Source organism: Anopheles ziemanni, chromosome 2, assembly GCF_943734765.1.
Source record: "Anopheles ziemanni chromosome 2, idAnoZiCoDA_A2_x.2, whole genome shotgun sequence".
Taxonomy (NCBI): Eukaryota; Metazoa; Arthropoda; class Insecta; order Diptera; family Culicidae; genus Anopheles; species Anopheles ziemanni.
Window position 1 is genome coordinate 71,809,732 of NC_080705.1, and position 22,527 is coordinate 71,832,258.

Below are 22,527 nucleotides of genomic sequence, written 5' to 3' on the forward strand. Positions count from 1 at the left end.
AAAGCGAACGAATGAAGTTATTAGGTGGAAAATAATAATCATCATTCGCTCGTCCGTTTCCCAGCGTCGAGGCCGTGTGCGAACGGGAATGGTCCGCGAGGGATTGTGTCGGTGGTGTTATTATCCGTTTCTGTCTGTTCCGAACCAGTTTTATGCTATTTAGAATATTTTGGCCCGTTAAGGCGAAGCGTGCCCACGAGCGTTTAAACTGTGCTCTGAAGAAATACGAAGGTGTTTACTCCCCGACCGGTCTAGCATATCGAAAACATCGTTATCTTTCCGATACCGCGCTCAAATACATTGCGTGATTTAGAGTACCACGCGACAGTGATTATGGTTTCCTGAATACAAGTTCGTTTTATCTTGATTTGTTTCTATGCTACTTTGTGTCCACTCTGCGTGTAGTGTTAATGGTGCGTTTGCTTCAGAGGCTTTTCGTAAGACAGCATCGATTTCGTAAATCTTCTTTAGATACAAGTTATTTGATACAGTGAAAGTTTAGTTAAGTATAAAAAGGTATCATAAAAGTAAAATAAACTTCAGTAATTTATCTATATATAATATTCGTGTAAGAAGTTGGTCCATAATTCTGATCCATCGGTAGAAACTGCATATAAAGTGGTAAGCATATTAATCAAATCCAATAATTTGAAAGGTTATACCAATTTAAAATTAGCTCCGGTTCTCTGTGTCTTAGTAAACCTTCTTTTTAAAAACTTTTTTCGATTTTATGTATGTGCTTTCCTGTTTGTTATCATCCAGATGGTTATTAAAAGTGAATTTACAGTTGGAAAGTTTTGACATTTGTATTCGTCAGAAGTTTACAAGAAACATAGTATTTAGTTAGGCTGGTGTCTATGCATAATAAATACTTTTCTGCATGAAAATTGTTCGTGTTTTAACACAAGTTTAATGTTTATCCAATTATGAATGGAGTTCTCATAGAATTTTCAAGCCAAAGCTCTAAAGCAAAAAACACATAAATTTAAAAAATATTGAACCAAGTAGCAAAAATAACAGCTCAAATCAATTTAAAAAGAAACAGTTTGGTCACTGGCTAAAGTTTATTGCCAAGATACTTCATTTTATTACGCTTTAATTTCATTTTATTAAAGTTATACAACTATGCTGTATATGATCCATAAATTAGTCCACTGATAAGTAGAAGAAAGAAAGAAATCTTATAACTCAAATGTTAGAATAGAGTCGACTAACTAGAATTTATTTGCAAACATATTTCACAGAGTTTACTTTATTTATACATATTTTACATGATTAGCCTGTTTTTGATAGCGTGCTTTTGATGTATAAAACCAGCTTACAAAGAGTGTTGTACTTTGCGTTATCAGTATTTTTAACGAGCACATGTTCAAATTTGCATGGAATAAAGAATGAACAGTTTTACAAAGATGAAACTAAACCGGCTGTTGCTAACCAACCGAAAATGGCTGCAAGAAGCCGAACAAGGCTCGTATGAAAATCCAAAATTCAATCATTAGCTCGACTATTCCGGTAAAACTGCAATGCTCGTTCTCGGGTCCGGTGTGGACAAGTGGCGAATAAAAAAGTTGATAGTTGCACAGCCACCCGGAACGGACGCGTCGATGAAGCCAATTTCGGCGTGCACCGGTGTCTGCATATGCGCCCCGGTATCGAATTGCAACGGGACGGTGCAGAAGTAAATATATGTAATTTTAATACACTCGTCTTTTGCGGAACCATTGGGGTTGGTTTTTTGCCCGCAGTTTTCCCCGCCGGTTTTTATTTTACGGTTTCAACTTGCCGTCGAAAAAGTGAGCGGGGCGGGCGGTCGAAGGTGCACGAAAGCGTACTCGAACGGAGTAAACAGAATGGACAAGCGTTTCTACAACACCGCGCCCGACGCCGTTTTTAACAACCTGCACATCAAAAGTGGATCGTTAAAGTGCTACATACGTTTTTCGCGTTAACGAGGAAAGTGTAAAACAAACATTGAAATATTGGTAGTAATGTTTTTATTGTTTAATCTTTTGTTTTCAACAAGACCACTTCTGTGTGACAGCTTCATAGAGATGCGATGGTTCGTTTTACGGATGTGAACGATCCCACGGGAGGAGTAAGGAGGTTTCTTGTGAATTTTGTTACACCAATCTCTAATTGCTACGAAATTATTGAAATTTAAACTAAGTTTGTTCAATAAAAAGATCCAAATCGGAACCGTTTGGGTTCAAAAGCCGCATGTCGTCATCGCTCCATCAATCGCCACAAGAGTTCTGAAATCAATTTCCGACGTAAAATAAGCAATAAAAATTCAACCGTTAAACGTTGGCGTCCAATTAGCCGCGCACAGCGTACATCTTTAGCACGATAATTTTATTTTGCTCATAAATGATTCCCCAACGAAACCGAGCCGAAGGAAGGAACGAGAAGCGACAATACCGGAGCGACCGCGGAGTCGGAATGATCGTGATCGCTCTACGATCGTTCGATCCCAAGACTCTAGGAGACCTGTGCGGGCGGCTGTCCCGTAGGCTCGGATGTCGATTATCTGCAAATTGGCTCGGGAAACAACGGCCATCACGGGCGCTGGCAGGGCGCCCAATTAAAGGTTTTGCGCCGGCGAGTGCGTAGGAGTCGCTAAGGAGTATGCGCTTGCGTGCGGATCCCGTTTGCGTTTTTTTTTTTTGGTTTTGTTTTGTAGATCGCTTTGGCAAATGTGTGCAGCTTATGAAGCATCTTTACGGTGCCGCACCGGTGGGATGTTGCGGTTATATTGTGGCGGGTTTTCCAATTATGTGCACGGCTGGCTTTAATGAACTTTACACTCCCCGTGACCTTCCCACGATCAGAAACGTTTAGCATTTAAAACATTCGTCGACGAAAGCACCCCACGGTGAATGACATGATAACGAGAGTTCTCAGACAGTGATGATTGCTGGAAGGTTGAAAGAAGGAAATGATACAATTAGTTTTATCTATTCAGATTTGATTTCCTCCCTAATGAGAAACTAAATATATTTGATGAAGAGCTTAAATATTTTGCCTTTACCAAGCTCCGACGATGAAAAAATGTAACTTTTTCATCATGCAAAATATCCTCTTGGGAAAATTTATCATCTTGAGGTTGGTATGCATGCACGGAATGTTCACTGTAGTTTTCTGTTTTCCCTTCCGGACCGTCATGTATTTATGATACAAACCCTTTGAATCCCGTCCATAATACGTTGCTGCTAGACGGCGTAATGCATTCGCAAGACTGGGCAAAGAAAAATGATGATTTCTTTTCTCCGCAATTTCATGCGTCGGTGGTTCTGCAAGCCACTTTCAAAATAGACTCTTTTCACCGACGCCCCTAATGGCGAACGTGTACATGTATGAGCTCTCCTTTGAAAAGCAAAACACACGGTTTGTTTTTTCTTTCCTTCCCTCAATCCCTCCCCTCCCCGTCCGGGTTGCCACACAAACGACAAATCTGGCCCCTCGGCGGCACGACGCCATAACGCTACCGGCTCAAGATGGTGTCCTTACTAGCGGACTTCGGGGGTCCTTTGAGTGCAGGAAGAGGAAGAAAGTAATTAAAATTTATGTGTTTCACCAGCGTTACCGGCGTCGGTTGCTCGTTGAGAGTTGCAGATGGAAACAACAGATTGTGAATGGAACCAGGGCTTTTTTTTACTGGTTTACTTTTCACTTTCAATCCCAGCGCCCGCCTGCGAAAGCTGTTGCAATCGGTTACAACTCTTTTTCGTCGAATGCCTGAATGAATGGAAAGGGAAAAAAATAATAACAAAATATTCCTTGTACCGTGCGCAACGGGGGTATGCAAACATCTAGACTAATGTGTACGTGCGTAAAGTTCTACCTCGACGGTCGTAGAGGGGAGGACGTGGCTGAGGCGTTAAACCGGCGAATACCTCTTGCGCAAGTTGTAAATCGTCCACTTTAAAAGTTTCTTTTGTAACTTTAAAGCATGCTGTAGAAGAAATGGCTCTTGAATGTTAAGTATAAGAATCGGAAAGCGAACTCTCTGCGACCATTCCATACCTGCCTTTGAAAGCTAAAATGGTTTTTCAATGGTTTAAAAAGGATGTGAAATGTATAGTTCTTTTAAATTCACTAAAAACATATGCAAAACAAATATGCATCGAATACAATACAGTTCCAACAATAATTAAGCAGAATTTTTCATAACATGTGTTGCTACATAATAAGCGCCTTGAAATAATGTTGTTCATTTTGTGAAAACCAATTTGAAAATATTGTTCAGATATGGATTTATCAATTGTATAACATCGGAAGTGACTGCGTTTCAAATACACAAATTTGAACATGAAACTTTTCAGACGGCATTACCGATTTGAATGGTAGAAGCATGTTTGCCTTTGCTACAATTTTTAAAAGTTATAAATTTAACGTAACTAGCTTTAACAATAGTTTGAAGTTTTTATTGCTAGGAATTTTCATCATTTGCGCATCATTTTGCGTTTTAATTAATAATAATATTTATCTGTTGGTGTTCCCAAATAAGGTTTTTAATGTTCTTGCACTCTTCGAAATAATTAGATTTGGACAGGTTTTGATCTCGAGCATAGGTTGTTTTATTCACTCAACTGATTTTATTCCTTGATCGTACCGATAAAACTTTTGTCCTTTTACGTCCGCTTCTGACTTGCTACTGGCTTGCTTATTTCCACTCCTTCCAGCTACTCCGTTGTCAATTCCGCTCCTGGGTTCGAACCTAGCCAGCTATTATGGTAACTATTTTGTATGGTCCGAACGGCTCGAGCAGTTCGAGTACTTTTAAAGTGGACGTTCGTAACACTCCCCCCCAGTACGACAATCCTAATTGTCTTACTCTGTATTCGGGAGAACGTCCAATACTGCAATCTTAGTAGCCGGGCGCTCGTATAAGGCGCCGGAACTTCGTCCGTGAGGCTTGTAAGTACCTCGTCCGTGAGGCTTTTGAAGGAACAAACTGCCGATAAATTCGTCTTCACGGTTCTTACTAGTCGCTCCCATGACCCGCCCATGTGAGGCGTAAGTGGAGGATTAAATACCCAGTCCGTCTCTGAGTCGATGAATTCGGTGGCTAGTCCATTCAGGTCGATGTGTTCTGCGAGTCTAATCAGTTCACGTTGCGCTCCTATAAAATTGGTTCCTCGGTCGCTGTAGAACTTGCGGGGACGCCCTCGTCTGGTGATGAAATTTCTAATCGCCATGATGCAGGAACTGGATGTCAATGAATTCACCTTTTCCATGTGAATCGCCCGTGTAGTGAGACACGTTGCTAGCATTATCCAACGCTTTTGGTTGCTTCGGCCTACAACTACCTCGATTGGTCCAAAATAATCGACGCCGGTGTGCGTAAATGGCGGGGAAAATGCAGCTAGTCGACCGGGTGGTAAATCGCTCATCATCGGTGGCTTTGGCACTGCTCTCTCATTTTTACATTGTTGACATTTGCTCCGGATCGTAGAAAGACGTGAACGCAAGTGACTGATTTGATATTTTTGACGAATTTCGTTGATGACCGTCTCGATGTTCTGATGATGGTAGCTCTGATGGAAGTACGCTACGAGCAAATCTGTGACGTGATGTTTGCTGGGTAGGATAATCGGGTTTTTAGCTTCTTCGGTGGCATAGCTATACGCTGTGATTCTGGTTCTCATACGCATGACGCCATTCCGATCGATCCACGGAAGAAGTTTGTACAATGCGCTCGTTTTATAGGTGAGCATGTCGCTCTGGATGTCCCACCACATTCCCAATACTTTTTCCATCGATGGTTCTGAGGAAAGATCTAGATATTTGTTGACGGGACTGCTCTTTTGAAACGCTGATATGACCTCTGTGGAATTTGAGATCCAATTCCTGATCTCAAAACCCCCTGCTGCATGTACCAGGCCTACGTCGTTGATCAGCTTCGCCGCCTCTGCCTCCGTTTTAACACTTATCAGCAAGTCATCCACGTAATGAGACTTTACGATAGCACTCCAGGCCTCTGGATGACTAGCTTGATACTGATCTGCGTTGAGGTTCTTGATGTATTGTGCCGTACATGGCGAGCAGCAAGCTCCAAAGGTCATGACTTTCATTGCGTACACTGCTGGTTTCCCATCGTCCTTTGTCCACAAAAAACACTGGTACCGTTGGTCCTCGCCGATGATGCCAATTTGATGGAACATCTCGCGGATATCTCCGGCTATACCAATGCGATGAACCCGGAAACGAAGTAGGATGTCGAACAATGGAGTGACGAGATCAGGTCCTTTCAATAACATAGAATTCAGGGATAGCCCTTGGTGAGTTTTGGCAGCTGCATCCCACACTATTCTGACTTTCCCAGGTTTGTTAGGGTTAACGACGGGAAAAATGGGAAGGTACCACTTGACATCTGCTTGTTCGATTGTGGAAAGTTCACGTATGTAGTCCTTCCGACAATAATCCGCTATGGTTTGCTTGAGCACACGAGCAAGCTCTGGGTCCTTTTCCATACGTCTCTCTAGGTTTTGATGTCTGCGCAGCGCCATATCTTTGTTTGGTGGCAAGTTAACGTTATCAAAACGCCAGAGTAGTCCTGTCTCATAACGCGTTCCGTTGAAACTGGTGCGGGTTTGAAGAATGTTCATCGCGCGCTCATCATCGGCGGCCATCAGCGGTTTTGCAGGTTTTGTCACGCCCATATTGTCTAGCGAGAAATACTCCAACAGGGCACGGTGCATATCTGCGTCTACGTTGTCCTCATAGCGATGAATGTATAACGATTGTGGACTCGATGATTTACCCGCGTTACCTCCTACTGGACCGTATACTGTCCAACCTAGGCTCGTTTTTGCTGCTAGTGGCTCCCCGTAGCGTCCTTCTTTTATTTTCCGTGCTGCTGCTATTTGGGGATGACTCGCACCGATGAGTATCCGCGGTGTAGCATTCTCGTAAGACACTAACGGCAAGCCTTTAAGATGTTGGTATCGATCAGCCAGATGAGTCATATTTGCGGTCTGAGGTGTGAGCTTGAGATGAGCTACTGTTCTAGCCTTCTTCAAAGTGAACTTTCGCCCTGCAGCAACAATCTGAATGTTTACCATTTGCGACTTTGGTTCCGTCCTGATCGTGCCATCGGACCACTTGACGCTGAGCGGGTTGAGCTTTCCATTCAGTTCCATCTCGTCGACTAACGCTTGATCGATGAGCGTTAATTCCGATCCTTCGTCCAGGAGTGCAAACGTATCGATCTGCTTCCCCGCGCCTACAACCGTTATTGGTACGTATTTCAACAACACCGACCCGGATACCGATAGGTGGGTGTTGTGGGACACGTTTAGATTTGGATCGATGCGAGGCTGTTGCAACGACGGGTTGGTTCCTTGATGCTCGTTGTGCAGCAGCTGATGATGTTTCCGCACGCATCCGTGTTTTCCACACAGTTGAAAACTGCAGCACGCTTCGGGTGGGCCTTTGTATTGCTGCAGGCAACTCCTACAAAGCGCGTTCCGGTTCACCACCTCCCAACGCTCCTGACGTGTCATTTGCTGAAAAGTTTTGCATTCAGTTAATAACTTGCAGTTCTTATTGCAAACGACACAACATTGTCCTGTTTCGGTAGTCCGTCGTCTAGGTATGTCTACAGTGTGCGAATTTACTCGCCTGCCTCGTCTGTCAGACATCTGGGGCACGCTCGGCTTCTTCTGATCCATCTCCGTTGTCGACGGTATTATAACGCCACTAACCGCTTCGGCTAAAGTGAACAACCAGTCACTAAAAGACGAGAGGTTAGCTTCGGGTAAAGTGGCTTTATGTTGTGCCCACTGGAGCTTTACTGTGGGGGGAAGCTTTCCGACTAACTGGTGCAGTAGTGTAACATTGTACAGGTAGTCCGGAATGTCGCACGCCTCCACAGTTGCACAGTAATTTTGCACTGCCACCGCAAAATCCACTAGTGTTTCCAGTCTGTCTTCTTTGGGGGTGGGAAGAGCGCCTATCTTCAAAGTCAGTTGATGGATTATACGCTCGGGCTGTCCGTATAACACTCTCAATGTATTTATTATCCGGGCATTGTTGCTTGGGTACATCAACAGACTGCGCACAGCTTCCAGCGCTTTCCCGATGAGGCCATTTTGCAACCGTATCAAATTCTCCTCCTCGGTAAAGCCACACATTTCAGTGGTGCGGTTGTAGGTTGCAATGAATAGCGGCCAATTTTCAGCGTTCCCATCGAATTTTGGAAGTTCTCGGGAAATTGCCTTACGTGCTGCTACTTTCTCCTTATTCAGCCCAGAGTGTGTTTTAGATTCGGCGATCGTATGCGACCCCGACGGAGCATGGCTTTGCTTAATTGGACCCTCTGCACTAGTTTGGCGGCTACTAGTCTTACTGGATCGGCTGTAGAGGGAGCAGGCATCCTGGTCTTGTTCTGCTGCTAGGGACAATAACGCATACTTTTTTGCAATATATGCCTGCTCGATGTTTTTTTCTTCTTCCAATTTCCTCAACGAAAGCTCCAGCTCACGAACACGCACTGATGACGCTTGCGAACTATGGGAGGAAAGCGCAGACATGGCCCGCTCCGACTTGATGGCCTTTGCGAGAACAATATTTCCAGATCGCTCACCTATCAACATATCTTTTTGTTCCGTGGCACACACTGACGTACCAGGAACTTTCGGCTCACGCACGTGCTTCGCCATAACCTCTTCTGTGGTTGCCGCTGTGGTTATGTTTCCCGAACTTTCTATGGCTACTATACCACACAATGGCTCACTTGTTGGCTTTTCTCCTTTATCCATGGTGCACACTGACGCTCCAGGAGAATCGATAATCGGCGTACGCACGTGCTTCGCCGAAACCGTGTCTGCACCCACGATCATACTGCTTCCTGAAGCTTCTGGATTTGTCGGGTTCTCCGCATGCTCGGGTTTCGATGTGGGTTTCGGTGTTCGCGTTACTCTTGGCATGTTCAGTCCTCAATTTCACCAAAGGCACGTTTTTTTTTACTTTTACTATGAGTAGCAAGTCCAAGATATACGATAGTGCGAAAAAAGTTTTATAATGTTCCCAAATAAGGTTTTTAATGTTCTTGCACTCTTCGAAATAATTAGATTTGGACAGGTTTTGATCTCGAGCATAGGTTGTTTTATTCACTCAACTGATTTTATTCCTTGATCGTACCGATAAAACTTTTGTCCTTTTACGTCCGCTTCTGACTTGCTACTGGCTTGCTTATTTCCACTCCTTCCAGCTACTCCGTTGTCAATTCCGCTCCTGGGTTCGAACCTAGCCAGCTATTATGGTAACTATTTTGTATGGTCCGAACGGCTCGAGCAGTTCGAGTACTTTTAAAGTGGACGTTCGTAACAGTTGGTTTGATTTTCTTTTTGGTTTTTCTACAAATAATTATCTTACCTTAATAATCTTACCATGTTAGTAAAACGAAAAGTATGATTATTTCACTTCTTCTGTGAATTTGCTTCCCTCACTTGGCAAAGCAGTGCTAGTGCGTTTGTCATCTCTATGGGTCACTTGGGAGGCATCTCTACAAGGACACCGTAAAAACATACCTCAATCGCCATTCCGGTCGAGTGTTGTGGTTTACAACTTCACCGGACACTCGTGTGGAGAGTAGCAAGAAAGATCGCTCGGTTGTCTGCCCTTTTCGCTTGCGGGGTGTAATCGTCCACAGTGGTTTCCCTCGATACTGGTCAACATGCAACTTAGCCTCTCATTCCGGTTCAAATACTGCCCGGGTTCTCCCGTTTGCTACGTCCTTTTATGGGAACCGTTCGGGACCGAGACCACCCTGACTGAATAATTTTCCTCCCCTCGACGATTCTTCTTGAGTCCTTTTCTTTTCTCTTCTCCCAACACCATTGATTGCTGGGAACCGTTCTACGGGGTTCAATTTGTGCTGAACTGCTGCAAAATTGCAGAAACGTAACTATCAAGCGAACAGACCAGTACGCAAAGAATCCCAACAAATGAACCATTTTCCTTTGATTATTGTTCTTTTTTCTACCAGTCTTGTTTCATAAGAGAAGACGCAAATATTGCTTATGGTTGATTTTTTTAGAAAGAGCAATTTTATAATTTAAATGAATTTGATCTAGAAGAGTTTTGCCAGACAAAATTAAACGTTGCACTATGCTCTATAAAAAAAAAGAGTTAAAGGCAGTTACTATTCTCTGTTCAATGGAAAAAAGGGGATTCATCAAAATTGAGTAGTATGTACTTTACTTGTACTATTCAATTTTATGTCCAATTTTGTTATGTGTGTGAACTTGTCTTGTGTTAGTTCAAAATCTAAAAAATGAAAACTCTTCCTAATCAAATGATGAATACTATAAATCACATACAACATTTTTAGAAAACGTCAGTCGTTCATGCAATTTGTTTCTCAATGTTCAAAATTCGTTAAAAAAATTATATACAAACAGAGTTAGTTGCTCTTTGCATCTATCAAATTTTTATTGCAGAAACGATGAATAGTATCAAGAAAACAAACTGATACAAATGTTATCTTATTGTCGTTAGAATGACGATATGTTATGTTATTACAAGAGATTGTCAGTACACGTAGCGTGACGCACTGGGAAAGTGTCTCCCTTCATTTGCTCGGACTGCCCTTTACTTGACTAGATCGAACCTTGTTATCGGGCAAACGCAACTCACCGAATAAACATGACGACGATGGATAGATAGGAAGCTCTTCAGTATTCACGCTTATCCCTTATGCATCGGCTTCCGTTGTGTTGTCATTGCCGGTGGCGTTCTTCGTCGTGGGAGCATGAGCGATGGCGGTCGGTTTCCCATGCGTGATCGGTATGTTATCGGCGTCGAACTGGAACATTGGATAGCGAGGTGCGAATGGTTCCGCGCCGAGCGTCGGCGGAACATCGTCATCGTGAATGCTGACTTCTTTGCCGCCGGTGGCTTTCTCGAATGTGTGTGGAACTGCGGAGAGGGTGGACAGTTCGATCGTGAAAGTGCTCCACGAGGGATTACAGGAGATTACTTACTCTTGAGTGACTGCACGCTCCCGTGCAGGGTCTTTCTGCTGATGGTGGAAGCCGTCGTGAGGTGCGCCTCGACGATGGAGGCACGCTGTTGGGTTTTGTTGAGGTTCCTCAGCGGCACGGTCCCGATCGTCACCGGAACACGCACGGACGGGCTGCAGGCCATCCCGACGACCCTCGCCGTCACCTCCACGAAATACGCTATCCGAATGATGGTGTCGTTCCGTGTGGGGGGTTCCGGAGGAACTAGAAACCGCCTTTCGTAACCGGCCGATCCGCGGGCATCCACGCCACTGCACTGGTACTTGGCCAGCGTGCAGTAGACGGACTTCTCCTGCTCGTAGGGACTTTTACTCCGGTACTGCACCTGCCGGCGTAGCTTGAGCTTCATCTCCGTGATGCATTTGCCGCTCTGGTTCGACACGTCCACCGTGACGAGAATGAACTGACCCGGCACGTAGCCGGTCATCGGCAGCATGACGTTGATGGTGAGCGGCGCCGACCGGCACGGTCCGCAGCTGAACCGCTTGATGTGCTCCTGCACCACGGCCACGTTCAGTGGCGGTGTGACGCTGTTCAGGTTGAGCTGGTTCACCACGGTGAAGGCGATCTTGTAGGTCAGATCGATTTTCCACGGCCGCTCGAAGATGACCCGGACCGTATAGCGGATGTAGCCATAGTCACCCTCGAACGACGTCGGAAGCGTGTTCGGGAGCACGATCGAGAATCGATAGATCTGTCGCCCAGGTGGGAGCTCAATCGGATCTTCTACAAATAAGAAGGGTGGAGTTTTCACTCTGTGGATCAACATTCTTCCAACAGCGCAACATACCAGACTCGGCACGCACCAAATCCAAAGTGTGCGTGAGAAAGTCCTCACGGCCACTGAACATGACCGTGGTTCCAGTTCCGTACGTTTCCGTCCATCGGACGCACCCAAGTCCGGTTATCTTAAGCAACACTCCTAAAAACGCCATAAACACAAGAGGTATTACCGCAACACACCACCAACACAGCTGCGTCGCACGAAAAACAAACCTTTCACCTTCTTCTGCTTCGGTAGCACAATGTCCACCGTGCCGGATAGCCTTTGCCCGGCGAAGAACACTCCATGATGATTCTCGTCGAAGGAAATCGAACACGCAGGAGACGGAGCCATCGGTATGGGACCGACAATACCAATCCGTGCTGATCGTTAAACGCAGGCCAACGAAAAGAGCGCAAATTTCTAAAACACACACTAAACGCTACCAATTTGCTGGGACAAAGAACGGTTGGCAGTTTTTGCAAAGACGAGCCATGAACTAGACCGCAGAGACGCAGTTTACGACTGGCGAGCCAAAGAGTTGCGTGTTTTTCAAGCGGCGAACTTTTATCTCTCCCAACTAAAGCGTGATAAGATAAGACTACTTGTGCGATAAAGTGCGAATTGCTTGGAGGAGGTTTTTTTCTTTGCCGATGTGAAATTATGTCGTCAAATTTCCAGATGTAAGGCTTTAGCGTAAACTGTGACAGTGGAATTTAATTAGTTTCTTTGTGACGGTTTTGAAGAATTGAAGTAAATTGTTTTTATCTGTTCAAGCGCGGAAGTTAATTTCAAACAAATGGAAATCTTTATTACTCTGCACTTTTTGTATGATTTCATTTGTTGATTGGTTTAACGTATATCAAACCAACTTTAGAATAATATGTTACTTTCTGCTACTTCCCATAACGATTCTGTTTTGAATGACTACTTAAATGAGAAAGAGCTACAACATTTGATTGTTTCCATATTTTGAAACTAATTTAGGCACCGTTCCGTTGATCTGCTTGTAATGTAAATGCATTAGAATTTTTGAAACATTAATTATCGAGTGAAATTCTATCAGACAACATAAATAATTTGTACTCAACAAAAATGAAAATCTACACATTTCGAAAGGTAATTAATTACCTGCGGGATAGCAAATTGTCATCCATAAATTAATTTAAAGAACAATGTTTTTTCCAGGTATGTTACAAAACTTTTACCATGTGCCTTGGAAATAGAGTATCTAGACCCTCTTTGCGTTTACATTTGCATTCCACTGTCATCGCTACCACGAGCTACAGCGTTAAGTTTCCCCAGAGCCACTTTCCCATGGTCCGTTCGGCGCGGAAAACGATCGAGAAAATGGTTGCAGCCGATGCCGACCTGTAGCGGGAGTACAATGCGTTTGTCGCATTGCATATTTCATGTAAAATTCCGCTGACCCCAAATATGGCACTGCGATCGATTGCCATTTGCTAGTTTCGTTCGCCCGATGGCTGAACACGGCAATGCTCTTAAGTGCCGTTTCGGGCCATGGCCAGCATCCCCAGCTAGCTCGAAGCCACTGCATTCCTCCGCTGCGACAGATTCGTAGCAAGTTGCCGCAGCCTGGCCGGGCCGTATCGTTCCCAGCCAACGGGAAGATGTGCAAACGAACGCGAACGGTGTGAGAACGTGGCCGGCCCGGTTTGGGAAAATGCAGAGGTTTTCAACCCGAGCTACATTTAGCGAACGAAACTAAAGGATGGCGATATACCGAACGGTTTAGAACGTGTTAAATTGGCAAACTTTACCAAAAATAAATGTGCAAATTCTGTATGCACAAACGGCAGGCAATGGCTTTAAAGTATGCTCACAATAGCACGTTCAGTTAAATCAAATTAACATGAAAAATTTTGAACTCATCAATCAATCGTAACCCTGGCAAACACTGCACTGAAATTTTACCTTTTAGCGTCAACGGGAACCCTGTGACTTCATCACAAATGTACATATATTTTGTACATTTTTAAAGAACACATTGCACATAGTCCCGCGTACTCTGACCAAAACGACACGCGCACCAAAAACATCAAAACAACCAGGAATGCTGGTAGTCCAGGCCAGTATCCAACGTCCCTAACCTGTCCCGCAAAGGCTGGTGGAAAGGAGATGGATTCTAATTAAAATAAATTAAGCACCTTGTGCGCGGAGTCAACGTCAGTTAGTTTCTGGCTTTCGGTAGATTCCACGGTTCATTGATCAACCTACAAAATGCGATTGCCAGGATCGGCGATTGTGACATCTTGTGACATTTGCACGTGGTATGGAATTGGTGAATTGATGTCAACCATTGAGAGTGATCCATTGGACTGCAATTGTAGGGTGTTTTGAATTGCGGCTCTAGGTGGTCTAGTGTTCCTCTAACAGGTCCATATATTAACATTCTCGCAGTAAATAGTTTTGCCTATTATTTTTGCTTTTCGGCCGAAATAAAATAGCTTTTGAGCGAAATCAACCAAATTCGCATTCGAACAAACGGCTCTACCGTTTGCTGATCCAACAGGGTGACAGGGCTGGTTGTTGTAACACCATTTAAAAAATAATCGGACCAAAGATCTCGATCCTTTCCCATACGCTGAGACGGTACAGCCAATGTTTGCTATTCGCTTGCCTTTTGTCACTGTCGTCGCGATCGCTGAGATCTTAATGTGTGATCATTCACCGTGCCCTGCAATTTCGTTCGCTGCCATTCAGTAACCGTTGCACCTGCACTTGCATCAACAATTGGGCCTAATGAACCTTGCGTCGTTGCATATTCGCTACCGGCGACAGTAGCTGGCCCTTTCCCGGTTGTCGCTGTTGTTGATGTACGATCTCTTTCGCTCGCTTTTAAGAGGTGTTTCTCTGCGGTTCTTACCGCAGACGGTGCCCAAGTCAACATCTGTTGTCTGGTGCAGTCTCGAGAGATAGAGGCCGTGCCTTCGATACTGGAGGAAGCAAAGAAATTGGTGCAAAAAAGAGCGGAAAAAGAGAGAGGATTGAGCATGAAAACAAGTTCCTGCTTGTTTCAATTACATGTTCTGTAACCGTTACTTTCCGTCGTTTTCGTCAAGTAGAACATTTTTGGGTTGTGTTTGTACCTGTTGAAATTCAAGTTTCTTACGAATCGACAGTATGTGACAGTTATTTCCAGAGACCTTCGCCTCTCTTCCTATATAACAGCAGAGCCAGAGTATCTTTCATGATTTTTAGAACATTAAATACTCGTCCGGGCTGAAAGGATAGTGTTCACGGTTTTTTATAAATCTTATTAAAATTAAATTAAGATAAAATATACCTAAACCTCAAAACCTTCTTATATTCACCTACTGAATGTTAAGAAAAGAAATCCTCCGACTTGCAAAATCATTATTAATTGCACTGAAACGTGACCACGCACTTCGTCTGGTTAAGAACGGTTCGACGCTATTAGTCACTCTAGCGACTTAAGCCTTGACTGCCTACGCAACACGACATTATGGGTTTGGTATTGTGTCCTAACGACCTGAATGGGATTATTACGGTTGTGCAACTTTTCTTCACCCTCATTTCCAGTGGATTAAGTTGCGTGGAAGAACATTTTAAGAAGCGTAACAACATAATTTATAGTCGTTCCCTGCTGTGTCTTATACCATTGGCTTCCGATTGCTGAAATACTGTGCCCGCTTTACTGAATATTATTAAATTTACTAAGTTATTTTTCATACAGTTTTCGGATCACTATCGGGTACATTTTATTGAGCCACTCTAATGATGATTGAACGAAAATTACCGAGTGAAATACAAGCGCATTTCGGTTATATTGGTACTTATCTACTCATGATAAATCATAGTTTTTATTACAATATAAACATATCTCGATGTGATCGTACACAACATTTATTTCACTATCGATTTCCATTCATCAGTGTCGAGTGAGGCGAACAGATGTTCAAAATATGTTTTCGCGCTTCTCAAGGATTGTAAAATTTTACACACTACAGTTTTTATCGATCGCTAATGCCAAAGATGCATGTGTAGAATATGCAATGCAACTATTCATTGGCAAAGTTTCCCCATCTATTCATGCTCTCTCGGCAGTCGCACTACCAGCTCGGCTCGATTCAAGGGTTGTTATTGAAGGAGTTGATTTCTCTGAGCACTCGAACACGCGTTTCAACGTCTATACGCTAGGCTTAATTCTGGCACTCAAAAGTTCTGCATTTTTATCGGTCTGAACAGTCCCCTGTTGACACCGGTCGAAAGTGCATAATGTTGCGTGTTCGCAACTACCTCTTGGACTCCATAGATTTCAAGATGAATACACGCTCAGCGCAAAATTCTCGGAAATAATAATATTCGCATACGTGTGGTGTGCGAAAACAAAATAAAAGATTTTGGCGATGTAACATTTTCTCGAGAACCATCAAATACTGGTCGAGTGCTTGCACGTGTGATTTGCGAAAAAATGTTCGCTCAATTCAAGGTCTGCCAACTGTGAACAGGGTGCATCTAAAGTAAAAATGAAAACGTAGAAACCGTTACGGAAGGAACGTCCAGTCAACATCATTCCACAGATCGACAATTCTTGGCTAGTTCATTCCTAAATTTGCAAAAGTTATAGTTACGTCTGACAGTATTCAATTCGACTTTTTTTTTCTATTTTAAATTTGATCTCAATGCAGGTAAAATTAAAACATAAGCATTATAGTACAAAACATACCGGTTACAGATCACAAAAACACAAGGATACCAGTCATCCATAGTGTATTTTTCAAGTAGGTAGTAAGGAGAAGATGGAAATTCTACCCGACGGTAAAGGAGTTAGTCAAACCGCAAAAAAAAACCCCGTTGGCTTCCGTTTCAGAGTATCTCATCGTCTCGCGAAACCCTTGAGAGGTACATCAAAGACGAGTGGAATTTTTAATTACAATTTTTCACTCACCAACTCCTTTCACCCAGTTGCCACCGCTCCCCACCCAGGAGTGCGCGGAGCTTTCTCCGAAAAGCCGGAGAAACCGTCGAGCAGGCCTATCATCAACTTCATCATCCTCATCGCGATTAGAACACGGCGTTATGCAGCGCGTTCGCAAGTAAGATGGGTTGCACTCGTCTGGCTTTCTGGCCCTTGACGATGTGAAGATGTCTGGCAACAGAACTATCCAACCCCTGAATGAGCTAGCTCGCCCGCCCTCAATAGAGATAAACCAAAGATAACGGTCGCTAAGTAAAAGTCCTTGAAGCACTGATTTGCGGTATGCACTGAAATGACATTACCGGGGCGAGCTGAAGGTAAACGCTACCATGCGGAGATGCTTCTTGCCGTGCGCGAATCAACGGTCTAGAGGATAGTGTATGTTCGGAGAAAGTGAATGCCGCCTTCTAATTCACCTGAAAAGGCCTTTTGTTTGCCTTAATGCGTTGCAAACCCCGTGCGATGGTTTAAAATGCGGATTTTGATGCGAATCCGAGCAGTAACGTAGAATAAGGTGCGACAACAGATAATGACCGAGCAATCTCTGATGACTTCGGTATTGTTTTCTTTTCTTTTCAGCATAAGATTCCAAATGGAAGGAACAAAATTGTCATTACGGTTCTGAAAGGGCTCTTCTATTGAATAGCTCGAAAAGCGAATCATGCCTTCTCGTTCTGGAAATCTACTTAAAACTGACTATTTATGACTTAACATATTTACTTAAAAGAAAAACGAATGGAAATCTCAAAAACCTAATAAAGTTCCATCCTTGTTTTAACAGTGTTTTGCTGATCCTAACTGGAATTATAATCTGTGTATATTTTTCGAAAAATCTTGCGGTATGATCTTAACATTTGCACCGGCAATATATCCAGCATCCTCGTTAACAGTGACGATCCAACAGAAACGATAGCTTCAAGTACGACGAACGCTTCAATGACGATGAGTTTACGGGTGCCATATTCATATGTTTGTACAATTATGCTCGAGGAAACACACACACACACACCCTAGGGGACACTCGCCTCCCTCGAGGGTACGGCTTTATCGGACGGAGGTGCACGCCAAACGACGTGACGCTCTTCAATCTCCGAGCTCCATTGACGCCATGACGTATCGCACACTGTTTGACCATGCAAATGAACTCATTTGCGAAGTGTTTGAGCAATTTTTTCCCGCACTTTTACATCCGCGTGGGTAAATGGGGGTTCTTCCACCTTCCCCTCCGGGATGGGTTTTGCACTAGACAGAGTGCCTGGTGCTAAAAGCCTTGTCACTCGACGGCGTCGCGCGTCGGACGATGAACTTGTTGCGAACGATTTGTTACCAGCATCGTACCGAACGGCCTGGCCTTGGTCTAGCCGGGCTAGCTGCATGAATGGGAATGTGAATTGCCGTTATGCTAAACGGCCCGAACACTTGGCAAGTCTGGTCTGGGTGCAAATAGAGCCTGAAAGTGGATCTTGAGATTGATTCTAAACGGGTACCGTTTACACGTGATGATGGCGAGGATGCTTTCGTTGCGTCCATTCAGCCGTTGCACACGCAGATTGATAAGCCGAAGCAAGGCAAACACATCGGACGTACGTTCGAGGGATCGTTTTTTATTTGTTTTTATTTTCTCATTGTGGCTCCAATCGGATCGATAGCAATGGTTTACAATGTGTTTTTCAAAGGATGGAAAGCAGGACCACGTTTTATGATAATCTGAAAACATATCACACCTTTGAATACTTTTTAACACACTGGGGAAACAAAGAGTTTCTTGTCCGGTGTTGACCTTCTCCCTTTCGTGCACTAATCGATTTGTTGATGTGTCTGACCTCTTCCATGCCAATGTCGCGAACATGACCGAGTATTTCCCCTAAGGAAACGGGAAGAAACGGGGGGGGGGGAGAGGCAAGGGTGAACTCTTTAACGAAAGCCGTTTAGTATTTTGTTACACCAAAATATGGAAAACCGATACTCATCGGAACGAGCAGACCAAATCCTTTTAACTTTTTCGAACGACACATGCTTGTCGGTGCTTAGTTTGAGCTACGAGCTCAAATATAGTTATGTACAGCAAGGTAAACATGTCCATATAGACTTATCATGAAGGTGTCATGAGAGATTTGGGTGTATTTGTGGGTTTGTGTTTTAATGACAAGTTTATTTAGGCACATTTCCAATGGCTTCTCCACTCGAGAGAGTCTACTTCGTCGTTATTTGTATTTAGTGATTCTTTAGATGACGTTTTCCATGATTTGTCTCCACAATTTACTAGAGTAGAACATGTCAAATTATCACCAAATGCTTCTTTTTTGCTAATCGATTTAATTTGCAGTAACAATATCTAAGGTTTAACTAAATAGTTAAAGGAACCGTGTTCCACGTTCTCTGTCTGCTCGATATTGACTTGATGAACTTTTCAGTCGATAAAACTTGTTATGCATTCTCTTTAAATATTTTGTTTATATATAAAATGAGTAAGTCATAATTTTAAATGTTTTACAAAGCTTGAATAGTCAATCGTGTTTACAATAAAACTAAAACAATATTTTCCTTTCCCGCTTTCTTTACAGAATTTCGCCCGCGTCCCGCATATCAGCGATGAATGATGTTTCCATTGTCAACAATCGGTCAGGAGAAAAATGTATCCACAATCCCCGTTGGTGGCAGAAGTAACCGATTTATGCGCACCATCATCGACTCCAGTGGCGACATTCAGCCTTCTGCCGTCAGCAACGCGGATTCGTCCGGCGAATCCGGATTCGAATTTGAGGCTTTACCAACGTCCGATAGCGGCACCGATAAGCTGCCGGACCTACCCGTCGCTTGGAGCCTGGAAATGAACGATCTCTCGATGATCGACGACGAGATGCAGGTGATCGACACGATCGATCAGAGCTACTGGAATGGGAAGTTTGTGCCACCGCCGCCGAGACCGCCGTTCCTGGAGGAGTCGATTGCACCGGACGGGCTGACCACGTGCGACCTGTGCTCGTGGGCCTGGCAGGACAAGGGAACGCTGTCCCTCGATGGAGCGATAAGTACGTTGGAGATGAACCGAACATTTGGTGACACTCGAACAGGTTAACAAAGGCTCTCGATTTTGTATTCCAGAGGAGATATTTTCTTCATCGGACACGAAGGAATTCAACTGGACATTCGCGCTGATCGTGGTCTCGTTGACGTCCGCTTTGCTCGGTGCCATAATAATGATAGTGTTTCTTAGATGTAAAAGGTAATTGCTTTCGATGACAGAACTCGAGCTCGTAATAGTGATACGCCATTTTTGTCTAGAATTCGAACCAACCAGAACCGCCTCCGGACGCTGTGTTTCGATACGAGCAGTACAAAAGACACCAGCGGGCTGAACTTTGACAACCAGACGTCGAAAAACTCCACCAACGGATCGTGCAGCCCACGCAGCACAAACTCGGGCCTGTGGACGTGGTTCAGCAGCCGCAAGAACCTCTCGACGCCGGATCAGCTGGTCAACTCGCACACACTGCCGGTCGAGAACCACTACACGCACATGGACGACAACAACTACAACCCGGTGCAGATAGACGAGGCGTCGTACGCCGAGGTGGGCAACGAGACCGGGCCCTCGTCGGAGACGACCTTCTACAAATCGGGCTCCGTACATCAAGTGAGTAAGTTTACATTTACGCGTGTTTTTCCAAACAGTCGACCAAATAGGCACAACCTCTCCAGATAACGTAGCGCAATGTTCTAGTAAAATTTTAACAATATAAACAACAATCATTTAAAGTGTAATGCAGTTAATCGAGGGTTTTTTACTGGGATGTGCTTTCAGGGTACAGACAACGACATTCTGATCATGAACTGTCCACTCCCAGCCATCCCAACCGGGTCGCATAGTGCCAGCGGAGGCGGAGCGAGTGGTTCGGGCAGTGCGTACTACTCCGGGCTGCTGAACAACGCCAACATGGCCGCGGGCGAGGACGAAGACGAGCGACCGTACGAAATCGTCGATCTCAAGGAAATGTCCTCACCACACAAGACTCACAACGTCCAAAGCCACCTGCTGAACGAGACGAACAATCTGCTCACGATCGAGAAACACTCGGAAGCGTTGCCGGAAGGGACGATTTCGGCGTCGGATTACGTTTGATACTCTGGTCAGTAGTCGGTGTGGCGGCGGGCAACAGATCGGTACAAAGCACGAGACAGCAGAGGGTAGCATTTCAACAAACCCGTTTGTGTTAAGGTGTATTTATTCGAAATCAAACCACGTGAGATTCACATCATAGCCATTGAAAAACGCAAAAGATATTATAAACTTTTACAATCGTCGCGCGACGGAACTCATTTAACTGAACCGAGAGTTAGAGAGACCTTCAAAGTAAACCTTGCTTTTGATAACCATTGCAGAGCGCAAACATTGGTTTGAATCGTAAAATACTATCTTATGCCATCTTCACACCGATCCAATCGAATTTAGCTGTTGCACAGTAATGGACATTCCAAAAAGCAAGTAGCAAGAAAAATATCATTCATGTGTGTTCGTGTGCCTATTCATAAGTGAGTGTTTGAATCCCGAAAGTAGCCTTAGACCTAGGACTAAGAAACAAGGGTAGACTTAGTGAGATAAACCATCCAATACAGGGAGAACGGAAACGAATCTACAAATCATGCTATCACAAACATTCCACAACCATTCCGCCCCCCTCACACAGAAAAGTACCTCTAGCGTGTAAGATCTTTTTTTTTTCGTGTACAACAACTAGTCGTAAGTGTTAGTGCAGTGACTTTTACTCAATCCATGGATGAAATTGACACACGTTTCGGGTACGCTACGTTGAGGACAACATAAAACCATTCGCTTGGTTCAAGGCTGATAAATTTCCCACAGAAACAAAATAGAACATAGAAAGACAAACATTAGATATAATCCATACCGGCTCGATACGAATACTTTTTGAGACTTTTCAAAACGGTAGAAAGTAGCATGTTTAGAAGAAATTTTACAACTTAAATAAACCAACATCAACATTGCTCTCCATTTGGGGAGCATTTTGTAGTCAAACATATTTGTGACATTATTATTAGTAAAGAAAACACATAGGCGAATAATTTATGAACTTGATAAGTCTTGTTCTCAGGCTTTATACTCCACATTTTTTTTGTTAATTACAAAATCTTACTCAACAGTGTAACATGAGTAATCTAGCCCAACAGTTGTATTCGGTAACATTCAAAACATGAAAAAACATCGGATTCAACATTTGCATACAATATCCAATGCAACATTCCTTACAAGTTGTACAGTGGAACTTCAAATGAATTTCGAAACTAGAAAGGATAAAGGTGTTGATTTTCTAAAACTTGGGTTTCGAAAATTTAGAAAAGAATATTTATTTGAGGGATCATTTTTTCTAAATCGGTTAAGAAACAAAAAAAATATTTACCTGTACTCTCGTATGCAATCACGAATATTGTAGTTTTACGAACCTGTTATCATCTCAAAGGATATTTAATTTTTCTGAAAAATCTCTAAGGCATATACATTATTTATCATATCATTTATCCCTAGGGTAAATAGGGGGCTAGGGTCCTTGCTCAAGACCAATTTATTCAAAAACGTCATCGATAGTTTGAATGTTTTTAATTCATTTTATTTTTTTTCCGCCGGTAAATAAGCTTGCAATATATTTTTCCACGCAGATTGTATTCGCATCGGCATTTAGTCTCCACAAACTCCGCACCACGGAACTTTTTTTTAATTTATTGTTCTTGCGCTCGTTAGCGTAGGCAGCTTGGTT

General features: G+C 43.6%; 3 protein-coding genes across 3 annotated transcripts; 1 reads left to right on the forward strand and 2 right to left on the reverse strand.

Annotated features, from left to right (window-relative positions):
• Window positions 1-1,766: 1,766 nt before the first annotated feature.
• LOC131294256 (uncharacterized) lies at window positions 1,767-8,930 on the reverse strand. The gene is made up of 2 exons (XM_058322302.1): window positions 5,889-8,930; window positions 1,767-1,898 (listed from the first exon to the last, which is right to left on the reverse strand). Exons 1-2 carry the CDS (start codon window positions 8,928-8,930, stop codon window positions 1,767-1,769), a joined length of 3,174 nt encoding a protein of 1,057 aa, XP_058178285.1.
• A 1,769-nt stretch (window positions 8,931-10,699) lies between these two features.
• Window positions 10,700-12,144, reverse strand: LOC131294257 (arrestin domain-containing protein 17-like). The gene is made up of 4 exons (XM_058322303.1): window positions 12,024-12,144; window positions 11,818-11,949; window positions 10,989-11,753; window positions 10,700-10,923 (listed from the first exon to the last, which is right to left on the reverse strand). Exons 1-4 carry the CDS (start codon window positions 12,142-12,144, stop codon window positions 10,700-10,702), a joined length of 1,242 nt encoding a protein of 413 aa, XP_058178286.1.
• Window positions 12,145-19,352: 7,208 nt separating this feature from the next.
• On the forward strand, window positions 19,353-20,876 carry LOC131294258 (uncharacterized). Its single transcript, XM_058322304.1, has 4 exons — window positions 19,353-19,785; window positions 19,859-19,979; window positions 20,039-20,390; window positions 20,559-20,876. Exons 1-4 carry the CDS (start codon window positions 19,353-19,355, stop codon window positions 20,874-20,876), a joined length of 1,224 nt encoding a protein of 407 aa, XP_058178287.1.
• Window positions 20,877-22,527: the final 1,651 nt, after the last annotated feature.

Excerpts from the sequence above, each read along its gene's own strand:
- LOC131294256 (XM_058322302.1), bottom strand. The coding sequence starts at position 8,930 with ATGCCAAGAGTAACGCGAACACCGAAACCCACATCGAAACCCGAGCAT. Across the intron at positions 1,899-5,888 it reads CGGCGAAGCTGATCAACGAC|GTTGTTAAAAACGGCGTCGG; the intron begins GTAGGCCTGGTA and ends TTTGATGTGCAG.
- LOC131294257 (XM_058322303.1), bottom strand. The coding sequence starts at position 12,144 with ATGGCTCCGTCTCCTGCGTGTTCGATTTCCTTCGACGAGAATCATCAT. Across the intron at positions 11,950-12,023 it reads GAAGCAGAAGAAGGTGAAAG|GAGTGTTGCTTAAGATAACC; the intron begins GTTTGTTTTTCG and ends TGGCGTTTTTAG. Across the intron at positions 11,754-11,817 it reads TTTGGTGCGTGCCGAGTCTG|AAGATCCGATTGAGCTCCCA; the intron begins GTATGTTGCGCT and ends TCTTATTTGTAG.
- LOC131294258 (XM_058322304.1), top strand. The coding sequence starts at position 19,353 with ATGTTTCCATTGTCAACAATCGGTCAGGAGAAAAATGTATCCACAATC. Across the intron at positions 19,786-19,858 it reads GTCCCTCGATGGAGCGATAA|AGGAGATATTTTCTTCATCG; the intron begins GTACGTTGGAGA and ends TTTGTATTCCAG. Across the intron at positions 19,980-20,038 it reads GTGTTTCTTAGATGTAAAAG|AATTCGAACCAACCAGAACC; the intron begins GTAATTGCTTTC and ends ATTTTTGTCTAG.